Source organism: Periplaneta americana, chromosome 10, assembly GCF_040183065.1.
Source record: "Periplaneta americana isolate PAMFEO1 chromosome 10, P.americana_PAMFEO1_priV1, whole genome shotgun sequence".
NCBI lineage: Eukaryota > Metazoa > Arthropoda > Insecta > Blattodea > Blattidae > Periplaneta > Periplaneta americana.
In genome coordinates this window covers 53347394-53365002 of record NC_091126.1, presented here as the reverse complement: position 1 = coordinate 53365002, position 17609 = coordinate 53347394, and the positions used below count along the sequence as shown (strand labels likewise).

The following is a 17609-nucleotide window of genomic DNA, read 5'->3' as shown; positions in this document are numbered from 1 at the left end:
ACGGGCTGGAAGGTCCGGGGTTCGAACCCAGGTGGTGACAGGATTTTTTCTCGTTGCCAAACTTCCAGTACGGCCCCGAGGTTCACTCAGCCTCCTATAAAATTGAGTACCGGGTCTTTCCCGGGGGTAAAAGGCGGTCAGAGCGTGGTGCCGACCACACCACCTCATTCTAGTGCCGAGGTCATGGAAAGCATGGGGCTCTACCTCCATGCCCCCCAAGTGCCTTCATGGCATGTTACGGGGATACCTTTACCTTTTTTTACCACATATTTTAACGAAATTGATTATAAAATGAGAAATTATTTCATAGTTTAACGTCCTCGACTCGCTGGTTTCACTATTTTTTTCTCTGAAATTGTGATTTATTTGATTTGGTTTTAAGATTATTTTATATTAATATTAAAACTTTATACTGTAATTTATTACATAAATTTTCTAAATACATGGGACACTAGTTCCTTGAAACGTAATTAAGGAGGAAGTATTGGTCATTGATGATTGTGTTGGGTTTGCATTTCTCTGAAGTTTTTACTAAACAATTAGTGTCTTTCTAAATTATTCTGTAGTGCTTTTATTCTGGATCTTTATGGTCACTCTAATTGAGGGCAGATTATTTTCTTTAAATACTTATACACCCGAGTGTAGTGCTACACGGTCCATTACTGTACTTCTCTAAGCGAAAACAATATACTGTATATAATATGGTGAACCGCAAGCAATGTCATTAATTTCAAGGGATTATTCTTTGAGATATTTCAAACAAAATAGTATAGTACAATTTTGCTCTTTTTGCTGGCTTTTCGAGATAAAAATTGTTTTCTATGAATCATTTCTTGGCATGTTTTGGAAAAGCCATTCATTTAATTCCCAATATGTTAAGTCAATTTAAGAGAGCAGTTTATTATGATAATAATTAATGATTGAAAGAATATTAGTTTTGCCCTTTAAGTGTGCAGAAATTTGAGCTGAACAATATAACTTTTCGTTCTGAAAAGGAATTTTTAAACATTACATTTGTTCGGATGAAATTTCTGCACATTTAGAGGACAAAATTAAAATGTATTTTAAACCTGTATTATCACAATAGAATGCTCTCTTAAATGGACCGAGCATATTGGGAAGTCAATCAGTGGCATTTCCAAAACACGCTATGAAATGCTTCTTATGAAACAATATTTTTCTCGAAAGGGAAGCAAAAACGAGCAAAATTTTATTATACTTTTGTGTTTGACATATCTCAAAGAATAACCCCTTGAAAATGACATTATTTACGGTTCACTCTCTGTGTGTGTTTTCACAGTTCATGTAATACGAAATACATGGGATCACATATGCAACATTGCATCATGCTCTCCTTTGCTTATCTGACGACGTCTCAACAAAGGGACTGGAATTAGAAGTTCTTTATGTCCTGGGGTTCATAATTTTCATAATGTTCTTAGAATGTACCTGTTTTCTCTGTTTCTCTACAAATTTCATTGATAGTTAATTGTGGTAGTCGAACGAATTCCAAATTATTTTGAGTTAAATAAAAATGTAACAAGTTATAGGCCTACTCAAAGGATTGAGTTCTTCGTAACGTTTAGCTCTTAATGATGAAGTTGGTGTTACAAACCAAATCTACTGCGTAAAGGTAGACTATCATACGTTCCAGTAAATTGCCTCTTTTCTTTTTTGCATATTTTCCTTCCAAATTATGTATTATCAGTCCGTCGTAAATTGGCCTGTGTTGATTCCAGGAACTAGCAGAATGAGTCATCACCTTCCACGTATGCTTTGATCTCCTCACTGTCCCGCGCTGCGTAATCGCCTACGATATTTTGTGTACAACGACAGTGGCGACATCAGCGTTCATCATTCATGTAAAATTGAACGCGTAGTATATCCATTATTCAGTAAGACGGTGTCTATTTTAGTCCCTTGCAAGGGCGCGTAACGGCTCGTAGTTCTCAGAGCTGTTTACCTCCCATCATTGCTATTGTTTGAGCAACATTAGGCATTCATATGCACTCGGAATGGCACAAGGACACTGCTTTATACAACAGAGAGTAAACAAAAGACGAACGTAATAGTACTGTACTATATTTAATGATACTTTCGACTGTAGACGACATTCAGTGTCCAAATTCGTTGTGGGTAAGAAACGGCAGAGGAATTCTGCCTGTGACCCTTCATCAGAATTAGTCTTCTTTTACTTGCCGTAAACTTACGATAAGAGATCCACAGTTTTACTTCCCTTCCGGAGGTAGAAGCCGTACCGCACGAGTCACTAAAAATATTCTACACCCTGTATGAATAAAGAATGAAACAACGGAAGCTAAATTGTTCCGTTATTCACGTTGTAAAAGCTGTAAAGTAATTCGTAGGTGCTGTATTTTGGGTATAGATAATAAGAGTGTTGTATAAAAATGTCACATTGACTTACACTTTCTTATAAGTTCCTACGCGGTTTGTAGAAAGTAAATGATTCTAATGTTGTGAATGTTTCTGCTGCTCATACTTCTCTCCCTTGAACTATCACAAAAAAGAATTATATAAATGAATTAATTTATTATGCATACAAATAAGGAGAACAACTTAAGTTTTCTTGATTGCAAAAAAATTAAATTAAATTAAATTAAATTCATAACGTAGGCTATAATAGTATTTTTCTGTTTAGGAATAGGCGTTATAAATATTGGAGAATATTATTGGTTTATAATATTTCAAGACTTTTCTCCCTTGTGAAAAAATAGAGCTGTGAAATCAGAACGTTGAAATGCAGGTTGTAAAATTTATTTGCATGTGTGAACATTGGTAAATGCATAATGGGCTTATAACTTGTGAATGTTAATTCTTTAAGAAAGAGCGACTCCTTGCTTACTTGTATAGCAGGGATTTTCTGATAATACTTTTGAACTCTGGGTAGCAGACAGTCACATCCAACAGTAGAAATAATTTGTTGTATGATGGTTACTCTGGAGAATATATATTCCTCCCACGGGAACTATACCATTTACTCGTCACTTTGTCTTACATAATTGAAAAACATAATTAAGGAATTCTAATTAAAATCAGCAATACAAAACTGTGTTTTATTCCAAACTAATACGAAGATTATTTCACTTCTATTAACATTGTTTTATTTATTTTGCACAATTCCTGGATAAATTAATTCGTAGATACAGAAAATTAACGATTTGTGGAATAGTTTATAAATCGCTGTACGCATGTCCAATAAGCTTTCTCGGTACCAGAGATGCTGAAGACAATATACTTCGGTGACATTTCGTACTTCGTTCCTCGCAACAACACAATTGTAATATTTCACATAATGAGATAGTAAAGTCTTATAAAAATTGGTAGTAAGAAGCCTAAACCCATTTCGCTCTTTGTGTTTTCATTGTACCACCTCATGCTGACAAAGCGTGACTTCTATTCAGTAAAGAAGAGATTCAGAGAATTTTCTGTTTGGAGTGGTCGTTAAAAGCTAATCTTGGAATGAACTTCAGTCTTCCCTCTCAATATGTCGTAAATTTGTTACGAAATTTGCACGCTTTTTCTTTAACCTGGCATTCTGCTTGTCTTAGTTGTCGTCTCCGAGTTTAAAATTTTAGTTTAATGTATGCAGATGTCTGAAGAGACATGGAATAAACATAGCTGAAGATTGTAGTTAATCGCATCATTTAAGTTGGTAGGAGGCAAACTTTTCATTAACGCGAGCCAATTTGGCTATTTACATCTTAGGCGGGAGAGTCTAGAGGAAACTTAAAATTACAAAACACGCGCCTGCGTAAACGTGCATTCTATTTCGGTTATGTAACAGATTTTATAAGAGAACGTATTTAACTTTTCAAGATGTTCAACTTGCTACGAATCTATTTATGTTTACGCCGCTTTCCGAAGGACGAATCTGCGTGCACTATTCGAACAACGAAACGTCACATTCCTTTGTCTCTAGTCGCTGGACACACCGCCTACGCTAGCTAAATCTTTGTTCAAATCGTAACGAAGTACCAATATTCTAACTATTTAAACTACGTTTTTGTACGATCGTGTTTTTTTTGTTGTATTTGCAGCTATTGTTGTTAGGCCTTTAAAGTTAGAATTCCCACACAGAAACTTGTTGCTAGGGAAATCATTTTCCATAACATAGAACTATACTGTAATAGACCCATTACAGTGCACTTATTGTGAAGGCTTTGGAATAATATTGCTCTAAATTTTCAATGCAAAATATATTGTATTTACAATTTTAAATATACGAGGGAGAGTCATGAAGTAACATTAATAAATGTTTTATTAATTGAATATGTGCAATAAGACTACAAACACTTCATCACTTTCAACATAGTATAAGAGGAACACTTGCACTGAACGTAGTTGGGACTGTGTTCCCTGTAATGAAATGCTACATTGGTTTTCTCCAAGGTCAATATATTCATTAGTGAAGAAAATACTTCGAACATTATATTTTGCTTTTCATCTTCATTCTCGACAAAAAAAAAAAATCACACTTTTTAAAATTCAAATCATATGTATAAAGCAATGCAGAATTTCATGCACAGACCTATTGTGAATGAGTGTGCACAATTTCGTCACTCCAGCTGTAATCATTCAGGAGAAAACGTATTAATTCTAATGAGTTAAAATGTAAAAACTTTTTATTTTGCGGTACAATCACTTTAAAGTTTATAATATGCATTCTGAAAAGTAACCACTTCTACTGGATGAACTCAATTTCTGACTTATAATAAATAAAGATATCGCGATGAAAACTTCACTCCATTATTTCTCGACAAACCGAAATTTTTTGACACAATTAAACAAAATAGAGAAGTGACCGAAATTGGCCAAAAACTCAGTAACCCGTCCTCTTAAAGCTCTAATAAATAGAATTTGCTTTCCAACGACATTTAAAATTGTCAATTCCTTCTCTTATTAGGCATCCAAACGATGATTCTGGATTTAACTCCAGGTGAAAACTATATATATCCTGCTGTAACTTACAGAAAGATTCCGAGCTCTTAATTTTCTTATGCAAAGTAGCATTGGGTATTTTGCAGGTGTAAAGACGGCAGAGGTGGTGCTGGTAACATCTGCTCCTAGTGCGGAGTTTCAGAAAACATGTTATATCTACCCCGATACTTCCTGCATGTTTTCAACATTACGTTCTGTCTGCACTTACAACAAAATATTCCTAACTTCTCTCTTCGGAACTGTCGTGAGTTTTTAAATGAAAAACTGTGAAATAAACAGTAGTAATCGAAGTAATCGTGAAGAGTTTTGGATTATAATTTTTCATTGCTGGCGAGGGAAAATAAAAAATAGCAAAGTGAGCCTATTTCTTTCACAAGCTATGGTAGAATCTTCTCATTGAGAACCACTTTAAACTGCAAGAGAACAAGCGAACTGTTTGTGCATTTTTGAAGTGACCCCTGGACCGTATTGAAAGTAAATATGGCGCTCTATAAAAAAATATTAGTCATAAAAGAGAGAGATTACCTGTACACAAAACAACAAAATATTAAAACGTAGTCATTAAATATAATTTTATAGTTTAAAACGCGTCCGAGTGTAAGAACAAGCAAAGGTTCCAACTTCATAGACTACTCACAGAATCTGGTGCAAACTATAAAATAAACAGTAGTAATCGTGAAGAGTTTTGGATTATAATTTTTCAATTCTGGCGAGGGAAAATAAAAAATTAGCAAAGTAGGCCTATTTCTTTCACAAGCTATGGTAGAATCTTCTCATTGAGAACCACTTTAAACTGCAAGAGAACAAGCGAACCATATTGAAAGTAAATATGACGCTCTATAAAACAATATTAGTCATAAAAGAAAGAGATTACCTGTACGCAAAACAACAAAATATTAAAACGTCATTAAATATAATTTTATAGTTTAAAACGCGTCTGAGTGTAAGAACGAGCAAAGGTTTCAACTTCACAGACTACTCACTGAATCTGGTGCAAAGTTCTCTTCAAATTTCAGGCTTGTCACGAGCGAATTAACACTTACCCAACTTAGAGCGTTCTCCCTTTTTCTTCTGGCACAGTGGCAAATCTGGGAGGCCATACAAAAGGGTTGCGAGACAGAGAGATCGGAGGTGAAGTCCAAGGGGAATAATACCGCTTTTTAATATTTGATTATAAAATATTGTTTGAATATTAGTCCATCTGTTTAAGATGAATTTGCAATAATGTTTTCTCTGAAGAAATAAGTTTCTATCTGCATTCTCTATTCCCTAATTCATACTTCCTATATTCTTGTGATTTATTTAACATCACTTTCAAACTATGAAGCTATTGAGATATGTCAGGCTTTGAAGTAACCAGGCTGAGAAAGACAGGATAAAATAAATATATGTAATTGTAGAAAACCTGCAGCAAGAATTTTCCGCTGATATCGTTGAAGCTGGACTGCTTGCTTTTGGTATATCGCCTCTAAATTCAGTAGCAGTCTCTCTTCTCTTACGAGGAAGACGAGCCTAGCGACAGAAACAAAGAGAGAAAGAGAAAGACGGGAAGCATCACTCACTTCAAGTCATATATATATATATATATATATATATATATATATATATATATATATATATATATATATATATGAATGGAAAACGATAAAAAATCTCCAATGACATCCGTTTGACTTCGTCTCATTTCCTTACCTTAGAAACTTTTTCCAAAGAGTCACTACCATTCGATTAATAGGGCCTACAGTCATTGGATCTTACTTTACAGAATCATTCCAGGTTTCTTGAAGTCTTTTAATGGGATTTAAAAGAGACGGAATGACGTCAGCATATCACGGCTCTGTAGGTTAGACCTCTGTACCCGCGGTTTGATACTTAGAAAATTTAGTGAGGTTGTTGAGTGGCAAGATTCTTTAAAAGCCGAAATTCGCCTAGAAAAATGTATCGATGTAGTACTCGTTTTAGAATTAATTTCTTGCCTGATTACCATCACTAATGTTATTATCAGGCTTCGGTCCTGGGCACAGAAACGCATGAAGTTCAGAACGCACGGACTATAGTGTTGTGTTGGTCGAGTGGTGTGGGAGATGGAGTGCGTTGTTACTTCGTCTCTCAACATGTAAACAGTCCGTCATAGTACGGCACAAAATATATTTCATCCTATACAGATGCAGTATATACAGTACATTCTTGGTGTAGACAACAAATGTCTACCATTAAAGTATTAGCGTGAGTTGTAACCTTCAATCAGGTGTCCCTACGCCGAAGCCTGTTACACGTACCGCAGCCAAGCAGCAATACACAGAACGGTAATGCACATTACGGACCCACCTGTCACCCCTCCACACGGGTCATGATGTCATTTATGCTCCGTGTACTCTAAACCTCATACTGTTTACCCTGTGTTCCTAGGCCGAAGCCTGGTTATTATTAATGAAATCGTTTCATTACATTTATTGTATTCCATAGATCTTACATTAGAATTAAAGCTTTAAGATGTGGGACACGTCAAAATTGTAAAAGATTACAATTTTTTGGCGAGATGTAGTGAGGTGGGGTGAGGCCGAGGATTTTCCACAGATTACCAGGCATTTGCCTGGAAAAAACCTCTGAAAAACCCAACCAGGTAATCAGACCGAACGGGGATCTAACTCAAGATCGAGCGCAGCTCTGGATCAACATGCTAACGAGTCTGCCGACTGAGCTACGTTGGTGGCTCTACAAAAAATATATACAGTACATAGCAATCAGATTATTAAATTTACAAACCTAACAATTATTCATCAGTTGAGCTATAAAATATAATACATAGCAAGTAAGTTAATTTAATTTAAAAGCATAAACAATTCAACCAGTGCGTAATGCGTATCATGCAAATTACTTCATGCAAAACAATTCATCAGTTGAGCTATACAGACTACTCTTCAATTTACACCATACACAATTCATGAGTTAAGCTAAACAAAAATATACAATACATAGTAAACATATTAATTCAATTTACAAGCATATTTTAGTTGAGCTATACAAAATTATACATTTCGTATCAAGTACAATAATTCAATTTACAAGCATAAACAATTCATCAGTTATGTCGAAGGTACGAGTATGTAGAAATGTTGTTAATTATGTTCTAAACATTTTCTCATGGTCCTTCAGAGTTCTAAGATGGTTAGACAGTGCATTGAAGACTGTAAGTAATGCATGGAATAGTGAACTCCTTTTTTGTAACAGCTTAGACTAACGGAAAATGGAGGGTAGTTGTTATCATTCCAGTCCTTATTGTTTAGAAAACCTGAATTGACAACGCCATAAATTTTCGTGTGAAGGTCTCTTGTATGTTAATTTTCTCGCTATCATTGGCGGAAATATTTTAAGATACGAGGTTTCATTCCTTGAACTTATCGTAAAGTATCCTAATCTCACATACACAAATAATGTGAAATGTATTTGCATTCAGGTAGCCCTCTATCACTTTATCTCGAACCTCCCGTGGCCATCTCTAACAACGCACTCTGAAAATTACACATAGAGCGCATGGGCTCACAGAAGTCTGTGGTACAATTTTCGTTACGTGAACATCTGTAAAACCCATAAAAATTTCCCAGAGGAAAATGGATTAACGCTAATGAACACAATTCAATTTTCTCTCTAAAACAATAATGCTTGCTCACGAGTAAAACTGGATTAAAGTTTTCCATTAAACTCATTTCATCACTAAGTGATACCGATAATTTTCTGAACAGTCGCTGTAAATTCTAATGATGTGTATAAATTAACTCTCCTATTCCGAGATTTAAAGCTATTTAAGTTTCAATTAAATGATAATTTTCGAAGCTATGTATATACTTTCAATGGGAAATTGATGTACTGATTTAATATTTGTGGGATACATTGTGGGAGCTGGAATTCCTATGTTTGCCACTTAAGTCTCTTGTCACCAGGGCTGAATAAGTTCTGGATGTTAGTTTCGTTTTCAGGTAACAAAGAAAGCTGCATGTTGATTCTACACCTAACAATGATTTAATCTACTTCAGATCTGGATTGATGTGGCAGAGAAAATCTATTTACTAGGATGAAATCTCCTTCACAAATCTTGTAGAATACGGCAACCATTAATTTCCTCTTAACTTGCTGAAAATTCGTCTTATAACAGACTTTCCAAAACGTATGTAACACAGTTTAGGTACAGATTGCTAAATTACTAACTCTCACGATTATATCGTTTAAAACTATGAGTTACCAGATATTAGAAGTCCTTGTGATGACATTTTAAATTTTAAATTAGGCAGCTAAATAAATTTTCCAGGTAAAGTACGTCAGTTTAGTATTTTTTCTACTATTATATGAATTTATATTCAATTTGAGTAATACTAATCGATTTAAAATATTGCGACAAATATAAGTAAAATTACATTATAACATAACAATAAAAATCCAGCTTTTACTCGTGTATTAGTTTTATTAATCTACTACCTTACTGCAATGTATTCGGGTACATTGCCTTTTTATGTCGTGGAATGTATAAGAATTTTATGTTGAAACTTACATTAGACGCTAATATATCCTTAAGTCATAATATGGTCAGCACAGGGCAATTCCAATTGGATAACACAAGAACTTGATTAGTGTCCCTTACGAATCGATAGTCTCAAAATGTGCTATTTTGAATACAAAGTGTGTGCTTGTGTTTTGTAGCCGAATACTTAAAGAACGTTGATTTTGTAGGTCGCTTCAGCAACAATTGATTATTATTATTATTATTATTATTATTATTATTATTATTATTATTATTATTATTATTATTATTATTAAAAGATTGTTAATGAAATGATATGATAGATTTTAGATATGAAAATTCAATTGTATTCCTAATAAATATATATATATATATATATATATATATATATATATATATATATATATATTTTAAACGAACATTTATTTTGAGCTTACAAGAGAGAGAGAGAGAGAGTGTTGGGACACCTTTGTAAATAACATGAATCTCGAAAAGAGCATTTGTAACTTATTGCATATTGTATTTTTGCTTTTTTTAACATGAAATAAAGTACTGTAAAGTATGTATTATATAGTACATTATGATACAAGATTGGGAAGTGCTTTTCACAAAATCGAGGAAAAGTTTGAAAAATGAGCAGAGCGAGTTTCCGAGATTTTGTAATGAATTTCAGAAACGTGTATTGTACAGTATTCTTTTTTTGCACGATAGCAGGATTTTGAAAATACTATTTTTAAAAATATTAATATACAGTGAGTAAGTACGTACGTACGTATGTATGTTAGACTATGAACAGCTGACTGATTCTCAGCAGGAAGTTTGTTTAGATGTCGATAGATCGCAGGAGTAGTTTCAATTAAAATCCTAGAACAGTTATTTGTACTATTTATACCAGTGAGCTCGAATAGTGATGGCCGTTTCCAGTAACGACGAAAAAGCACACTATCGTACAAAGAAATATATTGTGCACACACACACACACACACACACACACTCTATGTATATTGGAAAACACTGTATAGAAACTTAGATTTAACATGTACAAGATTATCGAGAAGAAAGTTGCTTTTTCAGATTGGCATAATTTTATACTTTAAGTTAAATTATATATATAAAAAAGACAAATTGGAGAGGAAAAATTTCTATACAGTATGTAAACAATATAAACTGCCAAAATTATACAGACTGTACATCTCGGTCTACTAAACATGAAGTCTTGTTTCTTTTTCTATTTTTGTTTTTAATTCCTAAAATATTATATTTTTAGGATTGATAGTAATCTAATATTACCTGTTGGAGTAAATGTGAACGTCATTGTCAATGACCTTCCGTCCAACAAACGTTCACATCATCACAATAGAGAGACAACAGAGTACCCTGATTTGTAAACAAGGATATCACCACAGTTGCAATGTACGTGGCGGACCGAAGTAAATGACTGTCTACTATCATTTCCATAAACATTAAACTCACGTAACATTTTTTCGATGGAAACCATAAAAGTGTCCACACCTGTGGAGTAACGGTCAGCGCGTCTGGCCGCGAAATCAGGTGGGCCGGGTTCGATTTCCGGTCGGGGCAAGTTACCTGGTTGAGGTTTTTTCCGGGGTTTTCCCTCAACCCAATATGAGCAAATGCTGGGTAACTTTCGGTGCTGGACCCCGGATTCATTTCACCGGCATTATCACCTTCATCTCATTCAGACCTAAATAACCGAAGCTGTTGATAAAGCGTCGTAAAATAACCTACTCAAAAAAACCATAAAAGTTACAGAAAAAAATTATTAGACCTTTAGTTCAATAATTAATGTTCTACCACCAGTTTTTTTATTTTTTTGCAGTTTATATCGTTTTATACTCTGTATATTAATAAATCTGAGATTTACTGTCCCAAAGTTTCGGGGCCACCTTGCGGTAATATCGTTGAATTCATTATGTCTGAGTTGCCAAATAATTAATGAACTTGTTTGAGCAAACTATGCGTAATGGACCCAATCTGTCTTGAGAAATGCAGCAATAATTATGGGAAGCCCTAAATAATTCTCAAATATTGGAAACTGTAAATTTCATGACCCCCCCCCCAAATTATTCCTCACAACTAAGTTACCATGGAACCTAAAATCTCGGTGAATAATGTGTTGACGTAAAGCAATGGGGTAAATCCGGAATGTTCTTTAACAAGCAGAAAAAAACATTGTAAAGGCTAAAGAAAATTTCCAGTAAATATTGTGGAATATCTGTAGCTTATCCTCAGATTGAACCTTTCTTATTCTCGGTAGCCTTAGGATGAATTGTATTTTGTTCAAGACATCCTAAGCTATATATCGGATTGATCTCTGGTGAACGAGCTGGCCATAGGAGAAATGTATGCTCAGAATCAGATTGCTGAAATCTTGCTAGGAATTTGCTTTACAGGGATTTAAGTAAGGGGATATTGTATCTTGCATTAAGATACTTAGATTTCCGTGAATAATAGGTTAAATTCAAACCCATTTAAAAACAGAAATGCATGAATACTCGTAAATTTCAAGAAGTAATAACTAAAGGCAGGAATTAATATCACAAGATGAGGATATTAGGTTATTGTGCTTAGACTGTCGTTACGTTATGAATGTCGTGAAGCCTGAGGTATGGCCAGGTTACAACTGAAATTTGCTGTGTATCTCAGCAATTGAATGGGGTTACATTTCTCGTGCGTAGGGTTCAGTGTTGTGCTTCGACAATTGGTTTGTGTACATTGCACTTCGATTCGTTGATTGGTTAACCACATAGAGCCACAATCTCAGCCTGCTTATGCGAAAACAGAGTTCCCTAATAGGTACCCATGCACCTGCATTGCTAGCTACGCCCACTCTCTCTTTCAACAACTAACACTATGCATACCTAACCTTGTAGTCTCTGTGGGTAAATTCCTATCTTTAGTAATAACTAACATTTAAGTTCTTTAAGAAATTTATTACCAGATTAACGAAAAGTAAAGAAATAAACGACTAAATGCAGTTGCATTTGTAAAAATAAAAATTAGTTTCAATTGATAAACTTTTTAAAACATAGTAGCTTTTTCTAATTATAACTTCAAAATGCAACTTTTAATAATCATAATACTTAACTCCTTAGACTGGTTTGCCGTACGCGTGTACGCAGCTCTCTCAGGTAGTTCTGTAGCGGTTTTACGTACACGTGTATGCATCATGCACAATTGCACAAAACCGGCCAAATTTCGTAATCTATTGGATATATTTTCATGCGATTTTTTCGAGTGCATTGCAGAGAGTTGGTTTTCACTGCCATATGGTTGTTTTATGTTTAATTATTTAGGAAGTGAAAATAAAAAAGTGACGTCATGTAAATTTCATTCTACTAGGGAATTTAAATGCAGTTTCAGCGCTTAGCACAGACACATTTAAATACCGGGTTGACGGGTTAAATAGTGAAGCAAATTTGGGATACGAATGCCTAATATTAATTCTTGAAATACACTATGGGTATTTTTCTTAATTAAATACATTATGAATTTCTAAAATCAACTGGGGAGAGATTGAAGATGTTACTTTCTCTGTCTTGCAGGTGAGGGCATGATATTGGCCAGCCATTCTTCTGCAATTAAACTTACAGAGTGCAAAAACTAAATTTAATTAAAACCACTCTCAATAAATAATCAGTACGACTGCTGATCAATGTGTGTGCTTCAGTGTGTTCTAAGTGCTTTTTTATAAACTTTTGACAAACTCTGTCATCTTTATTCGAAGAAAGAAGCGCAATATCTTGTTCAACTGGAAGAACATTCAAGCTTGGTGATAGTGCTTTAAATTCACATATCGAACATAATAAAAGTAACATATTCTGACACTGCACAAAGACAATTGGCGTATCATACACGTATCAGAAGTAGTTCGACCAGAAGCAATAATTTTGAACATATCATATTTTCAACAATTCAAACAAAATGCAGTGGAGAAGAAAACGTCGTGTTTTGTATGTCATCGGATCTGCACATCACGCTCTGCTCATCAAACAATACCGTGAGTTAAATAAAGTTTAGAATTAATAGGAAAATTAAAATGGAAGTTATGAACCCTATAATTAGAGATCTACTTAGCGTTATAAACAATTGATGAGAGAGTTTTTTTCCTCCATCAGGTTCGTATTCTTAGACTTCTTCAGATGTTTTTAATCTTAATCAATATCATATAATTCTAATTGTTTTTCTTGTATTCATTTAATATTTCATATCAATATTACACAGAGTGTATAAGAAGGAATGTAAAATACTTCAGAATAATGTAGTTTGGGTTAATCTACACCAATTTAACCTGATATACCTACATCCGAAGTCTAACGCTTGGGGAGAAATTAAGAGAAAATTGAAACGTTTTGCGGTTCCGTTTACTGTACTTGACGTGTAACGCCAGAGCCTTTGCACGCGGCAGCATCTGAGCATTGAAACGCCAACGTAGCACACACAACTGAATACACGTTTACTTGACATTTAATTCGTGTATTCGCATAGTAATTATGTAGACATCCCTTTTGTTAATGGAATTTATGATGGCAATGCATTGACTGCTATTGAGGAATACAATCTTTTTCCCAATCGAAGGGTTCCATCTAGCTAGACGTTTTTCCGTGTTTACCGGATGTTATCTGAAATTGGTAAGCTACCAAGTGCCTCATTGAGGTCGGAAAGAGAACCGGTACCGATACCTGATATAAATTTACAATTAATGGAATCCTTAAGAAGAGCAAACTTACTAATTTGTCGTGTGCAATTATTTTATTTTCTCAATGAATTTGTACATACTAGTGAAATAAACTTAGTGGAACAACACAAGATGAAGCATTTTCAAAAGTGTATCATGTTACAGTGTTGTAAAAAAGAGAAATACGTCTAAAATGCCTATCTACATTTGAAAGTTCGCTCATCAATAATTTCCCAACCGTTACATTTCGGACATAGGTATATAAGGGTAAATCGATGTCAATTAACCCAAACTACATTATCCTGAAGTATTTTCCATTCCTCCTGAGATGTCCTATATACAGTAAGAGAGTGTCGCATCATTGTCTGAAACAAAATTATAAATTGTGTGAGCTTAATTAAAAGTGCCGTCACTGTCTTGAAGAACCAAGTCCTTCGATTAGTTTTAATAACGTTAATTTAAATTTATATTTTGCGTTAACTTATCTTATATAAAGTAACATATTTGCTAATTTGATTCTGATATAGTTTGAAATGCAATTGTAAGTTACATGTATTTCATTTTACAACTTACCTAGTACGACGATAATAATTCCATACAATCCTAAAACAGTAAACCATTAAGTATTCGTATAAGTAATGACATAAAATACAGAGTGATTTATATAGAACTGACACATTTATTTCTTTCTTTATTTCAAAACGAATGATGCTAGCCACAGTTTGTTATGCCTCAAATATGGAGTATCTTTGGGAGATTACTAACCTCTATAGCAAATGTTGAAAATGCTATATTTATTCGGCTGCAAATTCACTTAATGACCAGTTTTTAACGTCAAATTAAGCAGGAGTTTTGATTCCCTGTCACGAGATGCGCAGATGTTTATTCTTTATTGCTTATTGTTGGCAGCTCTTTTCGACATTTTGTTTTAGTCACTGAAAATGCAGTACACATTAAATTAAAAGCTCTACCTTGTGAAGCAATACTGGATTAGGAATTCAATTACAGCTACTCAAAGGGCATACCAGAGAGAATTTGGTGTTCGTAATCCCCCCCAAAGAAACACAATACTGGGACTGGTAAACAAATTGGAAACAACTGGATCTCTAAAAGAATATGACAAATATACAGAATAAAAAATAAACATCTGCGCATCTCATGACAGGGAATCAAAACTCCTGTTTAATTTGACGTTAAAAACTGGTCATTAAGTGAATTTCCAGCCGAATAAATAAAGAATTTTCAACATTTGCAATAGAGGTTAGTAATCTCCAAAAGATACTCTACATTTGAGGTATAACAAATTGTGGTTAGCATCATTCATTTTGAAATAAAGAAAGAAAGAAATGTGTCAGTTCTATATAAATCACTCTGTATATGTATACATACACATATTCTATGTATGTACAATTATATGACTCATTTATGGACACTGGACAAGTAAATAAGACTATTTCATCTGAAAAGAATTTTAGGGATGAATGTTGACACTTGGTGTGAAATAGTTGGTGACACAGTGAAATAGACTAAAATTTTAGTTTCAGTGTGAACGGTTTGGGATATATATTTTTTTTAATTTAAAACTGTAACCCTGAACTAGGTCTTCAAACTCCAACGGCGTTCCAAGAGATTCTCATGTCAATATGTGACTTTTCTTTAACGCCCACTGTATAATTAAGCAGGATTTTTAGAGTGTGAAAACATTGGCGAATTTCCAGTTGAAAACAACATCGTATGAAATTGAACATACGGGCTATTTGGAAAATATATTGCAATTCCAGAGATAAGACAGTATTATTTTGAGAAAAAGTTTGCTTGACAGGAAACGTGTCCTTGTTGTTTAATTCCACGTTTTTTTAACATAACACTAATCATATTATGTCACGATTTAACGAAACACTTTATCTCAATACTCTGTGATTAATTTTATTAAAGGCTTAATTTAATTTTAAATGCAGGAAAAAAAAAATACATACTTCATAAGTATTACATGCGTAAGATGTATTTTGCTGGTAGAAATAGCAGGTATTCTTCGTTGCATTAAAGAACAGGTTCGACTAAGGGCTCTGAAGTAAATGTTGCAGTATTGCTTGATGGTCTTTCTTAAAATTGATAAAGTGACGCACGTCTGCATTAAGAACACCTTTTGTCTTAAATGTCTCGTGCACAGAAACGAGCAGGGCAAATATTTGGCGATCTTGCAGTCAAGGGTGCAGGAAACGTGCTGCTTAAATTTATTTTATAGCTTTAGAAATGTGGGAAGGTGCTCCATCCTGTTCAAACGTGTCACGTAATAATGGTGTCTCATAACCAGGGAAAGGATTTATATGTAAATACATATTTACTTATAAAGCTAATATAATTTATATTTTGCATTATCTTTATGTTTCACAATGTGTAGGGTTGAAAAATCCTACTTTTATTTTCCATATTTTTCCATATTTTAGAGTTTAGTACATATTTTCGTTAATTTCCATATATTTTCCATATTTCATATAAAACAGTCCATATTATATTAGGTTTAACAATAAAACAAAACAAAATTCCATTAACTTTTAAAAATACATTTCAACAATAGAGATTTAAACACATGTTCAGTAATCCCTTTAACATCAGAGTTATTTGAAAATTAGCAGTCCTATCAACAATGGGAAAGTAAGTTACAAAACTGTATTAATTTAATTTAAAATTTTTAACAGACTTCAGTTGTGCAGCTCAACAGTTAAATGCCAGTCAGAGTACACATAGGTTCAGTTTTGTAAATCATACTATAAAGACGGTAAATATGCCAAAAGTACGTCATTCAGTCAATTTAAAATCAAAACTAACAAGTTACATTTCAGAATTTAAAGAAGATGGTTTATCAACTGACAATAAAATATTATTTTGTAATTTGTGTCAGTGTGCAGTATCATCTACACAAAAGTTCCTGGTGCAACAACACATTACAACTAGTAACCATCAGGCCAACAAACAACTAAATTCCAAGCAGAGACAATTGTTTTTAACACAACCAACAACATCGAATGTAAGATCTGAGTTTAACATCGACCTGTGCCGTTCTCTCATCTCTGCTGATATTCCTCTCTACAAACTAAAGAATAAGGTCTTCAGGGAATTCCTTGAAAAATATACTCAACATACAATCCCGGATGAGTCATCACTTAGGAAGACGTATGCTCCATCCATCTACGATGAGACAATACAGAAGATAAGAGATGAAATTAAAGATAGTTCAATTTGGGTTTCCATTGATGAGACTCCCGACAAAGAAGGTAGACTTGTTGGTAATGTAGTTATCGGTTTGTTAAGTGAACAATATTCTGAACGAATTCTTTTACATTGTGATGTTCTAGAAAAGTGCAATAACAAAACTATAGTTAAACTGTTCAACGAAGCTATGGGTATCCTGTGGCCAAAGGGTATTATGTACGA

General features: G+C 33.9%; 1 protein-coding gene across 6 annotated transcripts in view; it reads left to right on the top strand.

The window, feature by feature from the left end:
- Positions 1 to 17609, top strand: part of LOC138707688 (serine-rich adhesin for platelets-like) — a 554966-nt gene that overhangs the window by 192616 nt on the left and 344741 nt on the right. For 5 of the 6 annotated variants that reach the window (XM_069837483.1, XM_069837484.1, XM_069837488.1 and 2 more), the window contains one exon: positions 13042 to 13496. The exons of the other annotated variant lie outside the window; for it this stretch is intronic. In XM_069837483.1, the coding sequence (XP_069693584.1) occupies positions 13421 to 13496 (76 nt within the window). In that variant the 5' untranslated portion in view covers positions 13042 to 13420. The remainder of the gene's footprint in view (positions 1 to 13041; positions 13497 to 17609) is intronic. 6 annotated transcript variants of the gene reach the window in all.